Genomic DNA, 22352 nt, shown 5'->3' on the forward strand with positions numbered 1-22352 from the left:
GTAGATGTGCAAAAGTATGTTAGCACTCTTGAGGTGTGAAAACGAGACCAAATGTAGACAGCTTTTTTGAAGACGGAGTCAAAAGGCTGGGGTGGGAAAGACAAATGCAGATTCAGCCTGACCTTGCACCATCCAGCATTATTTGAACGGTATGGTGTGAAGAAATGTAGGTCCTACCCTGTACGTTATAGAGCGGATTAGACAGACTGTATTAAAAAAACACTAGGAGCTGCGGTGGCTCAAGTGGTTAAGACGCTGAACTGCAGGCTGTGGAAGGTCGGTAGTTCAGCAGTTCGAGACCCGGGTGCCGCATGACGGAGTGAGCTCCCTTCTCTAGTTCCAGCTCCTGCCAACCTAGCAGTTCGAAAGCAAGAAATTGCAAGTGGATAAATAGGTGGGAAAGGTGACAGCGTTCCGTGCACCTTGGTGTTTAGTCATGCCAGCCACATGACGACGGAAACGTCTTCGGGCAGCACTGGCTCTTCGGCTTGGAAACGGAGATGAGCACCACAACCCTAGAGTCGGACTCGACTGGCTTTCGAGCAAGGGAAACCTTTACCTTTTACCCTGTACCTTTTAGAGCGGATTAGACAGACCATATTTAAAAAAACCCACACCCTGAACCAGTGTTCCCTCTAAGTTGAGTTGGCGTGAGCTAGCTCACAGTGTTTTAGCCTTTGGCTCACACATTTTTGTCCTCGCTCCGGAAGGAGGGTTCCAGAGCAGACTAATTGAGGCAGGTGCAAAATGGCTCGCTCCCCACTTTAGTGCCGGTAGCTCGCAAAGCAGAATTTTTGCTCACAGGGCTCCACAGCTTAGAGGGAGGATTAGTTATCGAAGTCAGTGTTCCCGCTAAGCTGAGTGAGTGTGAGCTAACTCACAGTCTTTTAGCCTCCAGCTCACACACTTTTTCCAGAGCACAAACTGATTTATGCAGCAGCCAAATGGCTCGCTCACAACTTTAATGCCAGGAGCTCACAAAGTACAATTTTTGCTCACAGGGCTCCACAGCTTAGAGGGAGCATTGCCCTGAACTCCCACTGTCTCCCCCCACATTGGTCTCTTTTATATTCACCTGCCTCAGGTAATCCCCCCCCCCCCCTTCCCCTTTAAGGGTTCTCAGTATGAAATGAGTCCGGCTCCCCCCTTCACTCCCTCCCAACTCCCTCCGCCCCCGTCCCGCTCTGACTCCGCCCACTTCCTTTGAAGCCGAGGGACCGCCCCATCCCCACCTCAACCGTCGGCGGCTCCTCCGAGCGGCGCCTCCATATTTGATCCGGGAAAAGAAACCTTCAAGGTCTGGAGGAGGAGGCGGCGGAGGAAAGGAAAGGAAGAACACCCGCAGACCGGCAGCAGCAGCCAGGGCAGCCCTAACACCGGGAAAGCCTCCTAGTTCACTAGTGATCGGGGGGAAAGGGAACCCCCCCTCCCCAAGCAGCGGCGTCTCCTTAGAGGGGGGGGGGGCTGCTAGTCTCCTGAGCCACTGTTCCCTCTAAGCTGAGTGAGTGTGAGGTGGCTCACTGTTTTTTAGCCTCCAGCTCACACATTTTTGTCTTAGGTCAGGGAGGAGGGCTCCAGAGCCAACTCATTGAGGCAGCAGCCGAATTACTTGCTCGCAACTCGAATGCCAGGAGCTCACAAAGTAGAATTTTTGCTCACAGGACTCCACAGCTTAGAGGGAGCATTGCTAGTCCTGACTCTTCCCCTCTTTTCCCCTCCCGTTCCCCACCTCCTGGATCTTGGCCCCTGTTGCTCTTCTCTCCTGCTTTGCTCTAACTCACTGCCCCCCATCCCTATTTCCACCCTCTTCAGAGCCCACCCCCCCTTTCCCAGACCACCCTCGCTTTTCACCCTCTCTCCCTTTTTATTTTAAGGGCAACCCATCTGTTCCCTCCTTGTCCCTCCTTTCAGCCTCCCCACCAGCCCCCCCCTCCAGACTCCCGGTTCTTTCACTTGGATGCCAGTAGCTCACAATGTAGAGTTTTTGCTCACAAGATTCCACAGCTTAGAGGGTGCATTGCTGGCATTAAACCTGTGAGCGAGTGATTTGGCTGCTGCATAAATCAGTTTGCTCTGGACTCTGAGCTGAGACAAAAACATGTGAGCTGGAGGCTAAAAAACTGTGAGCTGGCTCACACTAACTCAGCTTAGAGGGAACACGTCACCTAACCATCTTGCATTTGACCCCTGATGGCTCTCCGGGAAGACGAGAGAGAGCTCATCCCCTACTGTCTGCCCCCCTTGTCTTTTCCTATTTTGCCCTCTCCCTCCTGGCTTGGGAGCCCCGGCCAACCTGGGTCTTCACGCTTCCCCCCTCATCTCAACATTCCCCTCAAGTCTCCTCCACTCCTGAGCGATGCTCCCTCTAGGCTGTGGAGTCTTGTGAGCCAAAATTCTACTTTGGGAGCTCCTGGCATTCAAGTTGTGACTGCAATGCTCCCTCTAGGCTGTGGAGTCTTGTGAGCAAAAATGCTACTTTGGGAGCTCCCGGCATTCAAGTTGCAAGCGAGCGATTTGGCTGCTGCATAAATTAATTTGCCCTGGAGCCATCCTTCCTGAGCTAAGACAAAAATCTGAGTCGGAGGCTAAAAAGCTGTGAGCTAGCTCACACTAACTCAGCTTAGAGGGAACACTGCTTGTGAGCAAAAATTCTACTTTGGGAGCTCCGGGCATTCAAGTTGTGGCTGCAATGCTCCCTCTGGGCTGTGGAGTCTTGTGAGCAAAACTTCTACTTTGGGAGCTCCCGGCATTCAAGTTGTGAGCGAGGGATTCGTTTGCTCTGGAGCCCGTCCCTTCCTGAGCTGAGACAAAAATGTGTGAGCCGCAGGCTAAAAAAACCTGTGAGCTAGCTCACAGTAACTCAGCGTAGAGGGAACGCTGCTCCTGATCCCCTGTTAGCCGTCTTCCCTCCTAGTAAACACTCTCCTCCCGTTTCTCCCTTTCGTTTCCCCTCTGATCCCTTTGTCCCCAAGGGGTGTTCCTTGACAGTGTCATTCCCTTCTTCTTCCGCCCTTAGTGCTCTCGTCCTACTGCTCCCTGTGTTCCACCGACACATCTCTCTGGTGCTGATCCTGTGTCCTCAGAAACTCTCAAGATAACCCTCCAGTCTGGAGTTTTCTCTTTGAATCGGTCTTCCTTCCTTTTTTTGGTCTTGTACGTTAAACGAGTTTCTCCTTGCTCCTGCTTTGCTTACTGTGCCCGCCTCCAGCACATTTTTTACATAAACGTGTAGGTTTCCTGTTTTTCCCTGCTCCGACTTTATTTTGCGTCTGCTCCTCGCCACTCTCGACAAAGCTGACGGCTTGCTGTTAAGGCTTTTGACTGGCAAAACGGGCATCTTCTTTCCTATTAGGTGGCTTTTTCAGGGGACGCAAAGAACTAATCCCGAGCTAACATTGGCGCTTTTTAGCTTCTATTTTTAAAAGACCTTTTCTCGTCGTTCCTGTAGCAGTCGGGTTGGGAAAGATCTTCCTGTGTTAAATTCCTTTTCTCCCCTCCATCCCTTATTGGGTTTCTAGTCGCTGGAAAGGCTGAAGAGGAGGATGCCAAGGAAACTGCTGTTACCTTATAAATCTGTGTTTTCTCACTCTCGGGTTCCAAGGGGTTTGCATGATTCCTTGGCGATGAATGCAAGCAGAAGCGGCTACCGGGTCTTCTCGGCAAATTCTACAGCGGCATGCACGGAGCTGGCAAAGAAAATCACTGAGTGAGTCTCTTGGATTTTTAAACCTTGTGTCGTTTATCATTATGCTGGTGTCTGGACAGTTTTCTTTAGGGGGTATTTTCAGAGGCTAGTTGTGTTGCTCTGTAGTAGAACAGTTAGAGTCTAGTCTGGTAGCACGTAACACCTTAGAGACTGACAAGATTTTCAGGACGTAAGCTTTCGAGCGTCAAAGCTCCCTTCGTCAAACTTGGTCACTAAAGTGCTACTGGACTTGAGTTTAGCGATTTTAAATCGTACGTGACTCGAAAATCAATCATATCTGCTAAATGAAGTTTTATCTTTTTTCCCTTCAATCTCATAGTGAATTAATTAACCTTTAGTAATTTGATTCAAGTCAGCCAGGTTTAGGAATTCATGAGCCACACAAGGTAAGATGGATTCACTTGGGTCATTCAAACTGTTTTATTTGGGAATGCCTCTGAAACTCAGCGAGACTGCAGGTTGTACAGCCACCCACTCAGTGGCCTCTAGTGCAAGTCAGAGAGGAACCCCTGTCCAGTTTGGGCAAGCCATAGTTCTGATAAGAGCTGTCCTTGAAAAAGAGAAGTTTCTGTCAAGAGCTCTCTCATAAGAACATAAGAGACGCCAATGTTGGATCAGGCCAAAGGCCCATCCAGTCCAACACTCTGTGTCACACAGTGGCCAGAAATACCAGTGCCATCAGGAGGTCCAGCAGTGGGGCCAGGACATTAGAAGCCCTCCCACTGTTGACCCCCCCCAAGCACCAAGAAGACAGAGCATCACTTGCCCCAGAGCCCCTAGCTATACCTTGTGGCTAATAGCCACTGATGGACCTCTGCTCCATATGCTTATCTAATTCCCTTTTGAAGCCATCCATGCTTGTAGCACCCACCACTTCCTGTGGCAGTGAATTCCAAGTGTTAATCACTCTTTGGGTGAAGAAGGACGTCCTAATCTTATAAACCTCGATCATGTCACCCCTCAGTCGTCTTTTCTCCAAGCTAAAGAGCCCTAAGCGCTTTAACCTTTCCTCATAGGGAAAGTGTTCCAACCCTTTTATCATTCGAGTTGCCCTTTTCTGCACTTTTTCCAAAGCTATAATATCCTTTTTAAGGTGTGGTGCCCAGAACTGCACACAGTATTCCAAATGAGGTCTTACCATTGATTTATATAGGGGCATTATTATATTGGCTGATCTGTTTTCAATACCCTTCCTAATAATCCCCAGCATAGCATTGGCCTTCTTTATTGCAGTCACACACTGTCTCGACATTTTCAGTGAGTTATCCACTACAACTCCAAGATCTCTCTCTTGCTCAGTCTCTGCCAGTTCAGACCCCATCAATGTGTATTTATATTTAGGATTTTTGGCTCCAATGTGCATCACCTTGCACTTGGCCACATTGAACCCCATTTGCCATGTTGACGCCCACTCGCCCATCTTTGACAGATCCCTTTGGAGTGCCTCACAATCCTCACTGGTTTTCACCACCTTGAACAACTTTGTATCATCCGCAAATTTAGCCACTTCACTGCTTACTCCCATCTCCAAATCATTTATGAACAAGTTAAAAAGCAGTGGACCAAGTACTGATCCCTGCGGTACCCCACTGCTTACCACCCTCCACTGAGAAAATTGCCCACCTACACTCACTCTCTGTTTTCTATGAACTAGCCAGTTTTTGATCCATAAAAGGACTTGTCCTTCTATCCCATGATTTTTGAGCCCCACCTACCTCACAGGGTGTCTGTTGTGGGGAGGGGAAGGGGGAGGAGTTTATAAGCTGCTCTGAGACTCCCTTGGGTAGTGAAGGGCGGGGTATAAATCCAATCTCTTCTTCATTATCTCACTTTTTGACTGGGAGATCTGCTATAAACGTGGTTTGCTGAATGCTCCTTGAAGATGGAAACATTTGTGCATTTTTTTTTTAAGTGTTGATCTAAGCATTTGTAGAAAGCTAAAGGAGTTAGGAGATCTTTAACTCGTTGGACTGTCCTATTAGCATCTCAATTATACTTGAATAGTACAAACAAAGATATTCACTGTTTTGCCGGCATCACTTTTCAAATAAGACCACCCTTCTCATGGAGCCACAAACACTGGACACTATTCAAGAGATTTAAAAAATCAGTTCAGTCTCCCCATTTCTTCTTAAGAGCCAGTTTGGTGTAGTGGTTAAGTGCGCGGACTCTGGGAGAACCGGGTTTGATTCCCCACTCCACTTGCACCTGGCTGGATTTTTTTATTGCATTTTTCTAAAGACTACAAATCTACAATGAAAATGAGGGAGGGGAACTACAATTAGGGTTAAAGAAAAGAAAACCCACTACTATCTAAAATCCCAAGAGAGGAGATCCTCAAAATCTCTTAAGTACAAAGTCAGTTCTAAACTCGCTAACAATTTTTTGAACGTAGTCAAGTGTGCTATTACAACTTTTGAATCTTAAATTAACTGTTAAAAATAAAAACCCCAGAGCATCTTGTTACAATCAACCCTTTTCAAAGGCACAATACAGAGTCCTTCAGCCTTCATTTCTTCTTATCCTATCGTCTTCGCAATTTATAAGGACTTTTAGGAGCCGCTGCTCCCTTCTCTGACAGAGAGTCCTCTCCAGAAGACCCCAAGTCCAGCTTGCCACTAGACTTACTGTCCTCTTTATCACCTTTCTCTTGCTCACCCAACTGGATTTTCAAAATGTCCCGTGCTTTGGAAACAGAGTCAATCTTTCCCTTTTTGTCTTGAAGTTTGAAGGTTACGCCCTCTGGATACAGCCACCGATAGCTGATTGCGTTTGTTTGAAGAAAAAGGATTAAATCTTTGTATTTCCTTCTCCTTTGTCTTATTTCAAATGGGATGTCTTTAAGGATCCTGGTGGTGCTGTCCCCGATTTTCAAGGTTGTCCCCATCATTGCTCTCAGGATAGTATCCCTCACATGTCTCTTTGAGAATCTCATTACTATTTCCCCAGGCAGATTATTCTTTTTTATATATACGGAATATGACCTATAGGCCACATCCATTTCGCTCATCAAGTACTCCGCCATCAAATCTGTCACTGGGGCTAATGCTTCGCTCAGCATTTGCTTTAGATTCTCTCCTTTAGATTCTGGGACACCCTGGAATCGGAAAACCAAGTTTGCCTTCTCCATTTGCAGCTGTAAAAGTTGTTCTTCTGTGGAGACTTGCTTCTTTTCCAATTTTTGTACCTTTTTCTTCACCTTTTGAGTAGTGGCGTCAACTTCTTTCACCTTCTCAGCTGTTTGCTCTGTAATTTTAAGGGTCTCATTCACTTGTGCATGCTGGGTGGTGATACATTTGGTCATTGTAGACAACTGTTCCTTGACGTTAGTCATCTGTTCCAGCAGGGGACGCAGAGATTCTGCCAACATTTTAGCCAACTTCGTGGTTCCTTCTGGTTTTTGACTCTCCCCTTTCGCTTTTATAAATTTCTCCTTCTCCGTCCTCTTCCCCGCCATCTTTTATCGATTGTTTACTTTCGCCGCAGTTTCTAAAGTCTCTGAATGTGCGCTCAAACGCTTATACACACCTTGGTAAGTTTTTCTCAACAGATTTCAACGCTTTCGCTTCCGCTCCCACCCGTTTTTTTGCTTAAAAGTTCATGCACATGGGAGGGGGGGCAAGCCGTAGTTCTGATAAGAGCTGTCCTTGAAAAAGAGCCGCTTGTGTCAGAGCTCTCTCAGCCCCACCTACCTCACAGGGTGTCTGTCGTGGGGAGGGGAAGGAGATTGTAAGCCGCTCTGAGACACCTTTGGGTAGTGAAGGGCGGGGTATAAATCCAATCTCTTCTTCTTCTAAATGAAAAAGAGCCACAGGAGGCTCTGGGTTTGAAGAAGAAGAGAGAAGAGATTGGATTTATACCCCGCCCTTCACTCGGAGTCTCAGAGCGGCTTACAAACTCCTTTCCCTTCCCCTCCCCACAACAGACACCCTGTGAGGTGGGTGGGGCTGAGAGAACTCTTGACAGAAACTGCTCTTTTTCAAGGACAGCTGTCCCAGAGCTTGTGACTGACTCAAGGTCACATCAGCAGGTGCAAGTGGAGGAGTGGGGAATCAAACCTAGTTCTTCCAGATTAGAGTCCGCGCACTTAACCACTACACCAAACTTGCTCTGGTCAGAAGAGCAATGGGGTGGGAGAAAGGGTTCATAATTTTTCACAATTGCCCTCCCCACAATGCTATTCTAATTATTGTCTTCTCTTCTCATGGATGGGAAAGCAGCTTTTTGTGGTGGTTGGAAAAAAGTGATTTTGATGGGGTTGGGGTGGAATCTACCAGCAGGAAAAAGCTTAGCAGCCACCTCCATTCTTTTGGTGAAATTCATAGCCTCCCACAACTGTTGATAAATGTCTGGAGATGGTTGCACTTGACTGCTGTGTAATGGCTAGTTTGGCCCCAAGTAATACCATACATGTATCACAATGGTATTGGGGGCAGTCATAAATGTCCTTGGAAAACATGAAATTAGATGAATTCTGGTCTTCTAAACATTTTACCACCATATATATATTACTGATCTATATTACTGACTAGCCTGATACCCGTGCTTTGCTACCATATTTAAGTTCCATAAATCCAGTTATAATACCCATGATGTGAAGTTTGAAAGGTGACATTTGTTGTAGGAATTCTAACAGAGAATTCTAACAGAGAACAGATTGTAGTGTAAGAAATGAAGTGAGACATACATACTTTTTTTTCTTCTCTACCGAAGGACCTCTCTCTAGACCACATTGGTGGTTCTACCCTCAGGTGCTAGAATCACCAGGCTGCTTGGTGAGCTCACTCTGGAGCAGGCAACATAGAACTGTCCATTTAAGAAGCAATCATCAAGTCAGTTCCTGCCACCTTCCATGAAAGTGATGGCCTCTCTACTTGTGTTCCTGGATTGTTTTGCTCGTATGGAGACTGTGTTGTTCTGAGCACCTCAGGGTGATCTTGCTGGTACTTGGCCTGCGCAGCTCAGTGCTCCGCAGGAGTATTATGTGCAGATGTCTTTGCCACATTCCTAAGTTGCCTCCTCCTGGCAGCTGCCTGTCTAGTGTAGGAGGGGGAGCGAGGAGGAGTATTAGAAGCCACTATGGAGGTGGGGCTGGCAGGATCACCAAGGCGTTAATGCTGGGGAGGATTCCCTCATGGGTTTAAGCACCCTGTGACTGCTGCTGCACCTGACAGACAACCGCCTCTTAGGTGTAGGAGGTGGGGGGAGTGTGTTGGAAGCCATCAGAGAGGCTGGGCCAGCAGCACTGCACCTCACAGGAGGTTGTTGGCCATTTCTGATTTCCTCAACTGTCATTAGCTGTCTGCAGCCTCCTGTAACTGTTGGCTTTTTTAACCTCAGAACACTGAGCTCTGCAGCTGACCAATCAGAGAGTGGGGGGTGCAGGGAGGCAGCCGCCTGGCAGCTGCATAGGAATTAATGGGGGGAGCACTTTTTACCCCCCTTAGGTGTCGAATTTCTAAAAATCCCTTCTTAGCGAGCATCTACGCCACAGTAGGAGCGCTCTCCCCGAATTTGGTGTCTCTAGGTCCAGCCGTTTGGCCTGGGCATTGATTTTACGGTGAGGGGACTTTCTTTTATATATATACATGGATTTAGAGTTGGGAAAAGGTAGGTGCATGTTTTCTAATTAATGCAATTATCCTTAAATTTGTTTCCAAACACTAACATAAACATGACCTGGAACTGCCCTTTCTAGGGGAAGAACAGCATGTTTTGAACAAAGAGTGGTGTGCAAATAAAACAAGGGTATAGTTGTTCTCTTACATTCTTGAAATGGCAAAATGGACCCACACTTGTTTTGGTGGTCGTAAGGAAGTCTAAGGCCATAAACAGTGTACTTGGGAATTGTTTTATAAAATGCAAAATAGTCTTATTTTCTCCCCCTCCCGTATGCTTTTCCGTGGCTAAAGAGAACAGACTGTCTTGCCATCACAAGCTGCTTGCTGCAGCATACAAGTTTTATTTTCTTTGAGTTTTCATGACTGAGGGTATGAGTGGCTGGTGATTACCAGCTTGGCATTTATTTGAAAGGCTACTAGTGTTTTGGTGGAATGATGTATTATGGACCGTCTACTGAAAACTGCATCCCCGTGTAAGGTTCTTCTCTCCGTAATGGTTGTGTTTCATGATACTGGCCCCGTTCACACGGAGGATTTGCCGCACTCAAGGCACGAATATCAGGTGGATTTTCGAGGCGGGATCACACCGCAACATCTGGGAAGCGTAGCGCACCCGTGGCCAACCCGTGGTGTCCCACCAAAGATGCGCAGTAAAAAACTACCTCGGAAAGTGCACTAGTATTGGGAAAACGTGGAGCAGCGGCGGGCATCTGATCGTGGGAGCGCGAGTATCCCGTGGCATCCAGCACCCGTCCACGTCCCATTGCAAACCGGATGTTTTTCGTAAGCGCGTGCTCACAAGCACGTAACTGAAATCAGTGCCGCTCCGCGGAACTGTGCATGTGCACAAACGCGAAATGCTTGCCGCACCACTTCTTTGCCACGCTCCAGCATCGCCGTGTGACCGCTAGCTAACAGCCTAAGCGCGAAGACTCGGGAGACTGTGTGATCGGGCTACTGTGCTTTATTTTGCTCCGGGACGAACAGCCACGCCTCCCCCCCGCGTTATATCTGGCCCGTGTGACCGGGGCCATTGAGTGCTTTCCTGTCACTACTGGTGGCCGCTAGCAGTACAGGGCAGGGAGAATCATACTATCCTGACACCTCAACATGTATTCAGTGGTGTTATTTTATAATAGGAAGAGGGGGAAAGCTCACCGAGGGGGATTCACTGAAAGCAGCATCCCCCTCGGTGAGTTTTCCCCCTCTTCCTATTATAGAATAACACCACTGAATACATGTTGAGGTGTCAGGATAGTATGATTCTGTTGTTGTTGTTCAGTTGTTGTTGTTGTTCAGTCGCACAGTCGAGTCCAACCCCATGGACCAGATCCCGCCAGGCCTTCCTGTCTTCCGCCGTCCTCTGAAGTTGTGAAGTTGGCTCAATTTCATGTTCGTTGCATCCATGACACTGTCTAACCATCTCATCCTTTGCTGTCCCCGTCTTCTTTGACCTTCAGTCTTTCCCAGCATCAGGGTCTTCTCCAGTGAGGGCTCCCTTCTCATTGGGTGGCCAAAGTATTTGAGCTTCAGCTTCAGTATCTGGCCTTGCAGGGAAGAGTCAGGGTTGATTTCTTTTAGGATTGACTGATTTGATCTTCTTGCAGTCCAGGGGACTCTCAAGAGTCTTCTCCAGCACCATAGTTCAAAAGAATCTATTCTTCGGCGCTCGGCCTTCCTTATAGTCCAACTCTCGCAGCCATACATGACTAGTGGGAATACCATTGCTTTGACCATGCGGACTTTTGTTGGCAGGGCGATGTCTCTACTTTTTATCATGCTGTTTAGGTTCGCCATCACTTTCCTCCCAAGGAGCAGGCGTCTTTTAATTACATACAGCTCTACCCTTTGTCATTCATTTCTTCAGATGACTGCTTCACAGCTGTCTTAATGGGACCATTTTCTTCTCCCAGTCCCGACAGTTGGGAGCACCCTTGTCTTTAGGATACCAGTTGAGAGACTATAAGCACGGTCACCCAGAAATGTGTGAGAGGGTTTTGCAGTCGTAAAGGAAGCATCAGAAGCAGAAAGCAAGTCTTGTTAGATGACAGGAAAACGGAAGGGTTCTTTTTGCTGTCAGTCCACGGCTGACTTTTTGCAACCCCCTAGGGTTCTCAAGGCAAGAGACATTAAGAGGTGCTTTGCCATCGCCTTCCCCTGTGGAGTGACAGTGGTATTCCTTGGTGGTCTCCTAGCCAAATACGAAGCAGGGCCAGCTCTGTTTAGCTTCTGAGATCAGACAAGATTGAGGTAGCCTGTGCTTTCCTGGTCAGTTCATGGAGAAATGACAGTAGAAAAAAATCCCTGCTTCTGAAGCAGTTTTTGATTCAATAGGTGCTGGAGAGAGCTCCATGCCTGAAAAAAGGTATTTTTGAGGGTTGAAACGAAAGAATTGTCTCAGATAATGGAAGCCGCTTAGAACTTGCTAAATTGAAAACTGACACGCCTTCAGGGCCAGATAGCATTCCTTGCATTAAAGAACTTCATTGTCAAATAGTTGGTCTTTCAACTAAAATATGTCACATTACTAGAACTAAATTCCTTACTGAGATGATAGTCACTGATTAAAACTGACACGCCTTCAGGGCCAGATAGCATTCCTTGCATTAAAGAACTTCATTGTCAAATAGTTGGTCTTTCAACTAAAATATGTCACATTACTAGAACTAAATTACTTACTGAGATGGTAGTCACTGATTAAAACAAAATTCAGAAATCACAGACCTGTCAACCTAATTTCTGTGCCAGGTAAATCAGGGGGAAGCATTCAGCAAGACTGAAATGGTTAACCAAGGGGAAGATAAACATTGCTAAATCAGTGTAACTTGTTCAGTCAAAAGTCCTGCCTTACCCACTGTTTACAAGTCTTTGAAGATGCTTTAAGGCCCACTGGTCTCTTATGCTAATTTCGTATTAAAATTCAGTTCTGATTTCAAGTAAAGGTTTTTTTTTTACATACCCTTAAGAAAGGCAAAAACAGTAATTCTCAGATGCTATGTGCTTAACTTGATGTTTAAACAAAGTAAGTTAGGATTTTAGGATGTTAAAAGCTTCAGACAGGCAAGTGTCAAAGACAATTTACAGGATTTCAAAATGAGTCCACTGCATTCACTAGGGGGGGTTACTTCCATGACTTGAGGGTTCCTTTGTTCTGTCCTAATACTGACCTTGTTTTTCCAGCCTGCTGAAGATGCATGACTGAAGGCTTCCCTCTCAGAGTCCAATCAGACGGCTCTTTAGATCTGCGTGAGGCACGATGGCCTCACGGATCTAAAGGTAGTGTCCAGACGCAAACATCTGGGAAATGTCCCTCTTCCATGGGCATCCCTGTTTTGCTGCGCTTTGGAGCCGTACTTAAAAGATAGCATTTTAAATCTGGGGTTACCTTCCCACCAAAGTGGTACCTATTTATCTACTTGCAATTTCTTGCTTTCGAACTGCTAGGTTGGCAGGAGCTGGAACTAGAGATGGGGGCTCACTCCATCATGCGGGAAGTTGGGTCTCGAACTGCTGAACTACCGACCTTCCACAGCCTGCAGTTCAGCGTCTTAACCACTTTAGCCACCGCAGCTCCTATATAACAGTGTACAAGTATATAATATGAATAAGAATAAAAATGGGATGAAACCTTATCTGGGCTGCAGGCACATGGGCAAGAAAATGCGGGGGGGGGGGAGCGTGGCTCTTTGCCCCGGGGCAAGATAACGCGCGGTTGCGCCAGCAGATGTACCGTGGAGGTCCCATGGAGGTCCCGTGGTAGGGGGGAGGTGCTGAGCACACCACAATCCTGCGCCGCGGCAAAAAAGCAGCACGGCAAATGGGTGTTTTTTTCTCCAGACACCAAAGTGTGCACGTGCCCCGTTGGGTGCTTGTGCGCATCCCATGGACAGTTGGAAAAAAAACCCTTTATACAAGGGGGCATGGGCGGGCGGCGGAACTACCACCGGAAACGCGATCAGACGCCTGCCCTTGCCCCGCGGTTACCGGAAACTAGTACCTCCGAGGTACTAGTTTTTAACCGCGCATCTTCGGTGGGAAGCCTCGGATTCGCCACGGGAGCTCTACGCTTCCCAGATGTGGCGGTGAGATCGCGCCCAGAAAATCCGCCTATCTTCCGTCTCTCTAGCGTGCCTAATGCTCTGTGTCACCGCAGCCCTGAACTGTCTTTCAACAGTTCATATCTCTTGGTGACGTATTGAAAATATACTGTTGATTCTAAAAAGTACAACCATAACTGTTACAATACGACTTGCATTGTTATTCATTAGTAATTACATTGCTCCACATACATAAATATTAATAATTTAAATAATTGTAAAAACACTCACCACTTCATCATAAAGCTATGCTATGTTCTTCAATGGGCTATAATTGCTGAATGCCTTACCAGGTGGATTCTGTGTGGGCATTATGTCCTGCTGGTCTCTTTTTTCACACCGATCCTGTTACTACTCATAAATAAGTACAAAAATCACCAGCTCCTATGGCAATTATCCATGCATGCAGGTAAAATGGAATACACTGACCATTTATAAGTGTTCATAAGTAACATGTCAAATCCAGGGATGCCACTGCCCAGCACCTGCTTACTATGGGGATGGTTTACCACCTTGTGCGCCCTTGGAGGAATACCCACTGGCCGCCTGCTGGCCTTCCCCATGGTGCTTCTTTTAAAATAGCATGCCCGAGACAGTGGAGGTCTGTGTGGTACAGAGAACCACTGCCTGCATCCAAAGTTATAAAGTATTTATTCAAAAGAAAATATTCGCAAGCATACTTTTAGCCAGGGGTCATTTCGTAGAAAAAGAGGTTCAGGAGCTCATTAGCATAACTCATTAGCATAACTTATTTGCATATGCCACACCCCCTGACATCACCGGAAGTGTGTCAGAAGGCAACACCCACCACTCAGGCTCCACTGGACTGTTTTGGATTGCTAGCTATTGGGGGGGGGATGTGCAGATCTGTCCTTGCAGAGGAGGGAGAGCTTGTACCTGAATAAAACCTAGTCTTAAAGGTGCCACTGGACTGTTTTGGACCTGGGGGGGGAGGCTCTGCAGTTTACCTGGATGCTTCTTGCTCTGACTGAGGGCTGCTGGGAGCAGGGGGTGGGGTTTGTTGCATGTGCCTGCCCCCTTGGGCTCTTTACTGCTGAAGCTCTGCTCCTGTGCGCTCCTTCAGGAAATGACCCCTACTTTTAGCACAGCACCAGATTGAGCTAGGGATTCAAAGGAAATGAGTAAAACACAAATCCTCTGGCCCTCTCTCTATACATGCCCTATCAGTTATTGGAATATAGGACATCCTTAGCTTAGGATATTAGAAATCTCTACAGAGTTGTGACAGATCTCTACAGAGTTACTGTTACTTTACAGCTTTCTCCCAGCTCTTCAGGTGAGCACATGGTCAATGGCTGCCTTCTCAGTTGAGAGTTCTGTCTGCTGTTATGGATTCAGCACCCAAAGAAAGAGAGCTTCCTCCTTGCTCCCTTGAGTTTTATCACCTCTCTGTTCCCCATCCACTGGCCAGGTCAGAGAAGCATTTCCAGGAGCTTTTTCCTGGAGCCTTTCTAGTTTAAAGTCCTCCAAATCTCTGTTCCCTGCTTGAAGAAGGGGAAGAACTTGACCCACCCATTATCGCTCCTGCTATATCTATTTGCATTTCTTAAGAGGTAGCTGAGGTGAGTCTGGAAAGCCATTGACTGACTTCTTCCTCTCTGCCTGTCCTCTGCCCAGGGAGGAGGCAAAGCCCTTTAAAACTCAGAGGGGAGGTTTTGCTCATTTCAAAACTCCAAAGGAAAAGTGCATTTTTTCACAGAAGCTAATGCTGAAATAAACTTTTGTTAGTCTTGAAGGTGCTGCAAGACCCATGTTTCTTTGCCTGAGATCCTGGAGAATTCCTGTTAATCAGCACAGAGAATTCTGTGGTAGATAGACCAAAGGTCTGATGGTTTAAGGAAGCTTTATATGCAGACTAGAAGGAGCTGCGGTGGCTCAAGTGGTTAAGACGCTGAACTGCAGGCTGTGGAAGGTCGGTAGTTCAGCAGTTCGAGATCCGGGTGCCGCATGACGGAGTGAGCTCCCATCTCTAGTTCCAGCTCCTGCCAACCTAGCAGTTCGAAAGCAAGAAATTGCAAGTAGATAAATAGGTACTTCGGTGGGGAAGGGAACAGCATTCCGTGCGCCTTGGTGTTTAGTCATGCCGGCCACATGACCACGGAAACGTCTTCGGACAGCGCTGGCACTTCGGCTTCGAAACGGAGATGAGCACCGCAACCCTAGAGTCGGATTCGACTGGCTTTCGAGCAAGGGAAACCTTTACCTTTACCTTAATGCAGACTAGAGGTTTTTCTTTATGCTTGCCAATGAGAACTTCATTTTGAATTGAAATGGTTATCCTTTGTCATACATCTTTAGATCAGATACACAGTTATATTCAGCCCATGTCTGAAAACACTTGCTGGTAAGTAAATATAAAAATTGTTCTAAGCAGTAAGAAGTGGGTACTCCTGCACCTGATTTGGTATACTAGCATGATCCAGGTATGAATTTAGGATTATGACTATTTGAAATTAACTCCACTCTTCAACTTGTTGGTTTTTTCCCCTTATCAACAATCTTGTTCTACTGGAATTCAACCCTGGTTAGAACCCACACAGCTCAAGTATCCTGAAAAATGTTCCGAATTGAAATTGATGTGATATGATCATTGTACCGGCTTTCTAAAGCACTCTTTGTCGAGATGCCATTATAAACATTTTGTTCATAGGAAAAGTACACACTTTTGTACTCTGGGACCACAGAGTTTCAAGTGCATGGAGGTGATCCAGCTTGCAGTGGAATTTAGCCCGCTCCAGTGACCTAGCAGAAGATTGATCTTTTTGTTAAACTAAAAAATAGGCTATGGGACCTCCGTGTAACTTTGTAAATCTGTTTTAATGTTTACTAACTTTTATCTCTCCTTTTGCTCAAAGGAGCGTAGGGTGATCTGCATCTTCATCAAACATCCTCTGTGCTATGATTTGGGTTTGACAAGAGATGCCACAGGAAGGGGTGGCGGCTACAAGCATGGGCGGCTTCAAAAGGGAATTAGATAAGCATATGGAGCAGTGGTCCATCAGTGGCTATTAGCCACAAGGTATAGATAGGGGCTCTGGGGCAAGTGATGCTCTGTCTTCTTGGTGCTTGGGGGGGGTCAACAGTGGGAGGGCTTCTAATGTCCTGGCCCCACTGGTGGACCTCCTGATGGCACTGGTATTTCTGGCCACTGTGTGATACAGAGTGTTGGACTGGATGGGCCTTTGGCCTGATCCAACATTGGCGTATCTTATGTTCTTAACAGTCAGGGTTGATTTCTTTTAGGACTGACTGATTTGATCTTCTTGCAGTCCAAGGGACTCTCAAGAGTCTTCTCCAGCACCATAGTTCAAAAGAATCTATTCTTTGGCGCTCAGCCTTCCTTATAGTCCAACTCTCGCAGCCATACATGACTACTGGGAATACCATTGCTCTGACCATGCGGACTTTTGTTGGCAGGGTGATGTCTCTACTTTTTATCATGCTGTTTAGGTTCGCCATCGCTTTCCTCCCAAGGAGCAGGCGTCTTTTAATTTCATGACTGCTGTCACAGTCTGCAGTGATCTGGGATCCCAGGAACGTGAAGTCTGTCACTACTTCCACAGCTTCCCCTTCTATTTGCCAAGGAGTGATGGGGCCGGATGCCATGATCTTAGTTTTTTTGATGTTGAGCTTCAAGCCCACTTTTGCGCTCTCCTCTTTTACCCTGAGCAAGAGGCTCTTGAGGTCCTCTTCACTTTCTGCCATCAGAGTGGTATCGTCTGCATATCTGAGGTTGTTGATCTTTTCCCCAGCAATCTTAATTCCCGCTTGTGATTCATCCAGGCCAGCATTTCGCATGATGTACTCTGCATATATATTAAATAAGCAAGGCGACAATATACATCCTTGTCGTACTCCTTTTCCTATGCTGAACCAATCAGTTGTTCCATATCCGGTTCTAACTGTCGCTTCTTGGCCCTTATACAGGTTTCTCAAGAGACATGTGAGGTGGTCTGGTACTCCCATCTCTTTAAGGCCCTGCCATAGTTTGTTGTGATCCACACAGTCAAAAGCTTTAGCATAGTCAATGAAGCAGAAGTAGATATTTTTCTGGTACTCTCTTGCTTTCTCCATAATCCAGCGAATGTTGGCAATTTGATCTCTAGTTCCTCTACCTCTTCGAAACCCAGCTTGTACTTCTGGTAGTTCTCTATCCACGTACTGTTGAAGCCTAGCTTGTAGGATCTTGAGCATGACCTTGCTAGCGTGTGATATGAGTGCAATTGTGCGATAGTTTGAACATTCCTTGGCATTGCCCTTCTTTGGGATTGGAATGTATACTGACCTTTTCCAATCCTGTGGCCACTGTTGCGTTTTCCAAATTTGCTGGCAAATGGAGTGCAGAACTTTAACAGCATCATCTTCTAAGACTTTGAATAGCTCAACTGGAATACCATCACCTCCACTAGCTTTGTTGTTAGTAATGCTTTCTAAGGCCCATTTAACTTCACATTCCAGGATGTCTGGCTCGAGGTCAGTGATTATACCGTCGTGGTTGTCAAGGACATCGAGGTCTTTCTTGTATAGTTCTTCTGTGTATTCTTGCCATCTTTTCCTAATCTCTTCTGCTTCTGTTAGGTCCCTACCGTTTTTGTCCTTTACGACTGTGCGACTGAACAACAACAAACCAGAACACCTCAGATACAAAGGGGATCCACACTGTAATCATGTCCAGCTAAGAAAGTTCAAGGGATGAATGATAGCGCAATACCCAAAGACATGTAGTTCCCTTGATGTTCAGGCTCTGTTTCTTGCCTTGGTGAACTCTGTTGTCCCTTCGGCCTGTTACCACACGCATTAGGTGCCGTCTCTTGCTTAATGCTCTTCGTTCTGCAGAATCCTTCTTACATGCTGCCTGTCCCTCACATTCCCTGTCTTATACTTTGTGTCTGACATGTACACTTAACAAGATCTGTACTTTGCTGAAGCAAGTGTTTATGAGCAAACAAAGCCCTTCTTTGCCATGAAATAATGTAGGGCAAATGTGAGTAACCTCATCCAAGTGTTGAATGTCACTCTCTGGTGAACTTGCTTCCTTTCTGTGTAGTTCATCCCTGCTGACTTTGGCTCTGTTGCATTTTTATTCTACCTTTTTACACGGAAGTCAAGAGTGGTGTACATAGTTTTCTCTGTCCAATTGGTCTTCACAACAACCCTGTTAGGAAAGTTAGGCTGACAGAATGATTGGCCCAAGCTCACCCAGCAAGGTACATTCGTGGTTGAGTAGAGACCTGAACCCAGGCCTCTGCAGTCCTAGTCAGATACTCTAGCTCAGGAATAGAACTGGCCCACTTCAGCCTCTTCTGCATCAGTGGTTGGGGCATAGACTTGGATTACTGTGATGTTGAATGGTTTGATGCCAAATAATAAATAAGCTTTGAATGTCCCCTGAGAATTGCTGAGAGATGCTATAATAAAGTCATTGCTGAAAATACTAGGCACCACAATGAAATTTCTAGATGCCACAATGGGCAAGCATTTGGGATTTGTCGAGCCCCGAATTATTTAGAATCAACAAATGTATTCAGATCAAAGAAACAATCTTCTAACATAAATCCACTATTCTCATTGCTTCAAACAAAAATCTTTTAGTTGTTGTTGATTTTCCGGGCTGTATGACCCGTGGTCTTGGCATTGTAGTGCCTGATGTTTCGCCAGTAGCTGTGACTGGCATCCTTAGAATTATAACACAGAAAGGTGGAGTACTCTCTGTGTCAAGATGAGAAGAAAAATGGTAGGCAGGTAATTTATATCTACTCAGGAAGGTGGGGTAGGGCTGAGTCATTGTTGAGAAAGTGTGGTTCACATATCCGTTTTGCACAGTCTGCTAATGTTTTGATGATGCCTCTTTTTTACGGAGGGTGGTGGTCGGAGTTTTTGTATAAACAGCGATCCGTGTGAGTTGGTTTTTTTGTAGACCTTGTGACCTAATTGAAGGTTAGCTTTGTGGATAACCATGATATTTAGAAATGGGAGTTTACCCTTAATTTCTTTTTCTGTGCTGAATTGTATGTTTTGGTAGGGTAACAGTCAATGCCCCTATGAGCAGTGTTCCCTCTAAGAAGAAGAAGAAGAAGAGATTGGATTTATACCCCGCCCTTCACTTGGAGTCTCAGAGCGGCTTACAAACTCCTTTCCCTTCCCCTCCCCACAACAGACACCCTGTGAGGTGGGTGGGGCTGAGAGAACTCTGACACAAACTGCTCTTTCAGCATCAGTGGCAGAGCATCTGCTTGGCAGGCAGAAGGTCCCAGGTTCAATCCCAGGCATCTCCAGTTGAAAGGACCAGGTAGGAGGTGATGTGAAAGACCTCAGCCTGAGACCCTGGAGAGCCATGAAGTGGGGCTGTGGCTCAATGGCAAAGCCTCTGCTTGGCATGCAGAAGGTCCCAAGTTCAATTCCTGGCATCTCCAGTTAAAAAGGACCAGTCAGTAGAGAAGAAGAAGAGAAGAGATTGGATTTATACCCCACCCTTCACTTGGAGTCTCAGAGCAGCTTACAAACTCGTTTCCCTTCCCCTCCCCACAACAGACACCCTGTGAGGTGGGTGGGGTGAGAGAGCTCTTGACAGGAACTGCTCTTTTTCAAGGACAGCTGTGCCAGAGCTTGTGACTGACCCAAGGTCACATCAGCAGGTGCAAGGGGAGGAGTGGGGAATCAAACCCGGTTCTCCCAGATTAGAGTCCGTGCACTTAACCACTACACCAAACTGGCTCTCTATCTATCTATCTAAAGTAATTTGTGCCCTACTGAGCTGCAGTATTTGATAAGGCCTGTAAGTATCCTATAGAACAATGTCATTTATACCATATAGCTATCCTCCATTTGTCCTCCAAGCTTGTCTTTTAGTACAGATATTTGTTGGTACTGTTCACAGCTAGAGTTTGCATGATATGAGCCATTCTATACAAATCAACCACTATCGCATGAGAATCTGAATCTTCTGGCATCTCTCTTTCTCTCTTTTCTTCAGGCGTCTAGGTGCTGAACTGGGGAAAGCTGTGGTGTATCAAGAAACCAATGGAGGTGAGTTGGCCGCTAAAGTAGAACACCCAAGGCACAGCGTTTATGTATTTGTGGCTCTCCTGCTATTGTGGATCTCTCCCATTACATTTTTGATTGCCCATTGTACTCCCAGCCTAGGTCAAAATTTTTATCTGGTATTTTATCAGTTTGAAGCTTTTATTTGTGTTCCTAGGGGAACTAGCCAATACTGTGTGCAGTTCTGGTCACCACACCTTAAAAAGGATATTATAGCTTTGGGAAAAGTGCAGAAAAGGGCAACTCGAATGATAAAAGGGTTGGAACACTTTCCCTATGAGGAAAGGTTAAGGCGCTTAGGGCTCTTTAGCTTGGAGAAACGACGACTGAGGGGTGACATGATCGAGGTTTATAAGATTATGCATGGGAAAGAGCAGGTAGAGAAAGAGGTACTTTTCTCCCTTTCTCACAATACAAGAACTCGTGGGCACTCCATGAAACTGCTGAGCGGTCGGGTTAGAACGGATAAAAGGAAGTACTTCTTCACCCAAAGAGTGATTAACACGTGGAATTCACTGCCACAGGAAGGGGTGGCAGCTACAAGCATGGATGGCTTCAAAAGGGAATTAGATAAGCATATGGAGCAGAGATCCATCAGTGGCTATTAGCCACAAGATATAGATAGGGGCTCTGGGGCAAGTGATGCTCTGTCTTCTTGGTGCTTGGGGGGTCAACAGTGGGAGGCCTTCTAATGTCCTGGCCCCACTGCTGGACCTCCTGATGGCACTGGTATTTCTGGCCACTGTGTGACACAGAGTGTTGGACGGGATGGGCCTTTGGCCTGATCCAACGTATTTTATTTTATACAATGTTCCATGTTTTGTTGCATTCTTCTCTGTTTGTGGTTTGTAATGGCCTATGGCTAAATACAATAAAAACCTTCTCTCTCAATGGAGGTGAGTCAGGGTTAGGGTCTGTGCAAAGTAACCTTGCTGTGTCGTTCAGAGAAACTCACCTGTCAGTCACGCCACCAGTCTTAGCACCCACGAGCGGGTAACAGCTAAACATACCTTGAGGAGACGTCCGTTTCTGAAGTTAGACAATAGTTTCAATGGAAAATTAAAAATCAGGGCAGGAGTTAGAAAATCAAATAAGGAGTTCTCTCAGTGGCACCTGAAAAGTGAGATATGGCATTTGTTCTGGCAAGAACAGAAACCACATTGCTGACTTAGATTTATGTTGGTGAGCTCAGACAAGCACATTCAATCTGGGTGTACGTTTCTGTGATGCTGCGGACTTCTTATGTCCAGGGGTCATTTCGTAGAAAAAGAGGTGCAGGAGCTCGTTAGCATAACTCATTAGCATAACTTATTTGCATATGCCACAGCCCCTGACAGCACCGGAAGTGTGTCAGAAGGCAACACCCACCGCTCAGGCTCCACTGGACTGTTTTGGATTGCTAGCTATTGGAGGGGGGGACATGCAGATCTGTCCTCGCAGAGGAGGGAGAGGTTGTACCTGAATAAAGCTTGGTCTTAAATGTGCCACTGGACTGTTTTGGACCAGGGGAGGGGGGCTCTGCAACTTACCTGGCTGCTTCTTGCTCTGACTGAGGGCTGCTGGAAGCAGGGGGTGGGGCTTGTTGTATGTGCCCACCAGTGTTCCCTCTAAGCTGAGTTAGTGTGCGCTAGCTCACAATTTTTTAGCCTCCAGCTCACACACGTTTGCCTTGGCTCAGGAAGGAGGGCTCTAGAGCTAACTGATTTATGCAGTAGCCAAATCACTGGCTCACAACTTTAAAGCCAGTAACTCACAAAGCAGAATTTTTGCTCACAAGACTCCACAGCTTAGAGGGAACATTGGTGCCCACCCCCTTGGGCTCTTTACTGCCGGAGCTCCGCTCCTGTGTGCTCCTGCAGGAAATGA

The 22352-nt window shown here is 46.5% G+C and overlaps 1 protein-coding gene across 2 annotated transcripts in view; it reads left to right on the forward strand.

The window, feature by feature from the left end:
- The first annotated feature begins 2857 nt into the window (after positions 1-2857).
- PRPSAP1 (phosphoribosyl pyrophosphate synthetase-associated protein 1) overlaps positions 2858-22352 on the forward strand; it is a 47215-nt gene continuing 27720 nt past the window's right edge. Inside the window, exons 1-3 of one of the 2 annotated variants that reach the window (XM_015418458.1) lie at positions 2858-3153; positions 3519-3706; positions 20419-20471. In XM_015418458.1, the coding sequence (XP_015273944.1) occupies positions 3543-3706; positions 20419-20471 (217 nt within the window). In that variant the 5' untranslated portion in view covers positions 2858-3153; positions 3519-3542. The remainder of the gene's footprint in view (positions 3154-3518; positions 3707-20418; positions 20472-22352) is intronic. The other variant, XM_015418459.1, reaches the window with a different exon arrangement.

Source organism: Gekko japonicus, unplaced genomic scaffold (assembly GCF_001447785.1).
Source record: "Gekko japonicus isolate JY-2015 unplaced genomic scaffold, Gekko_japonicus_V1.1 scaffold148, whole genome shotgun sequence".
Classification (NCBI taxonomy): domain Eukaryota; kingdom Metazoa; phylum Chordata; class Lepidosauria; order Squamata; family Gekkonidae; genus Gekko; species Gekko japonicus.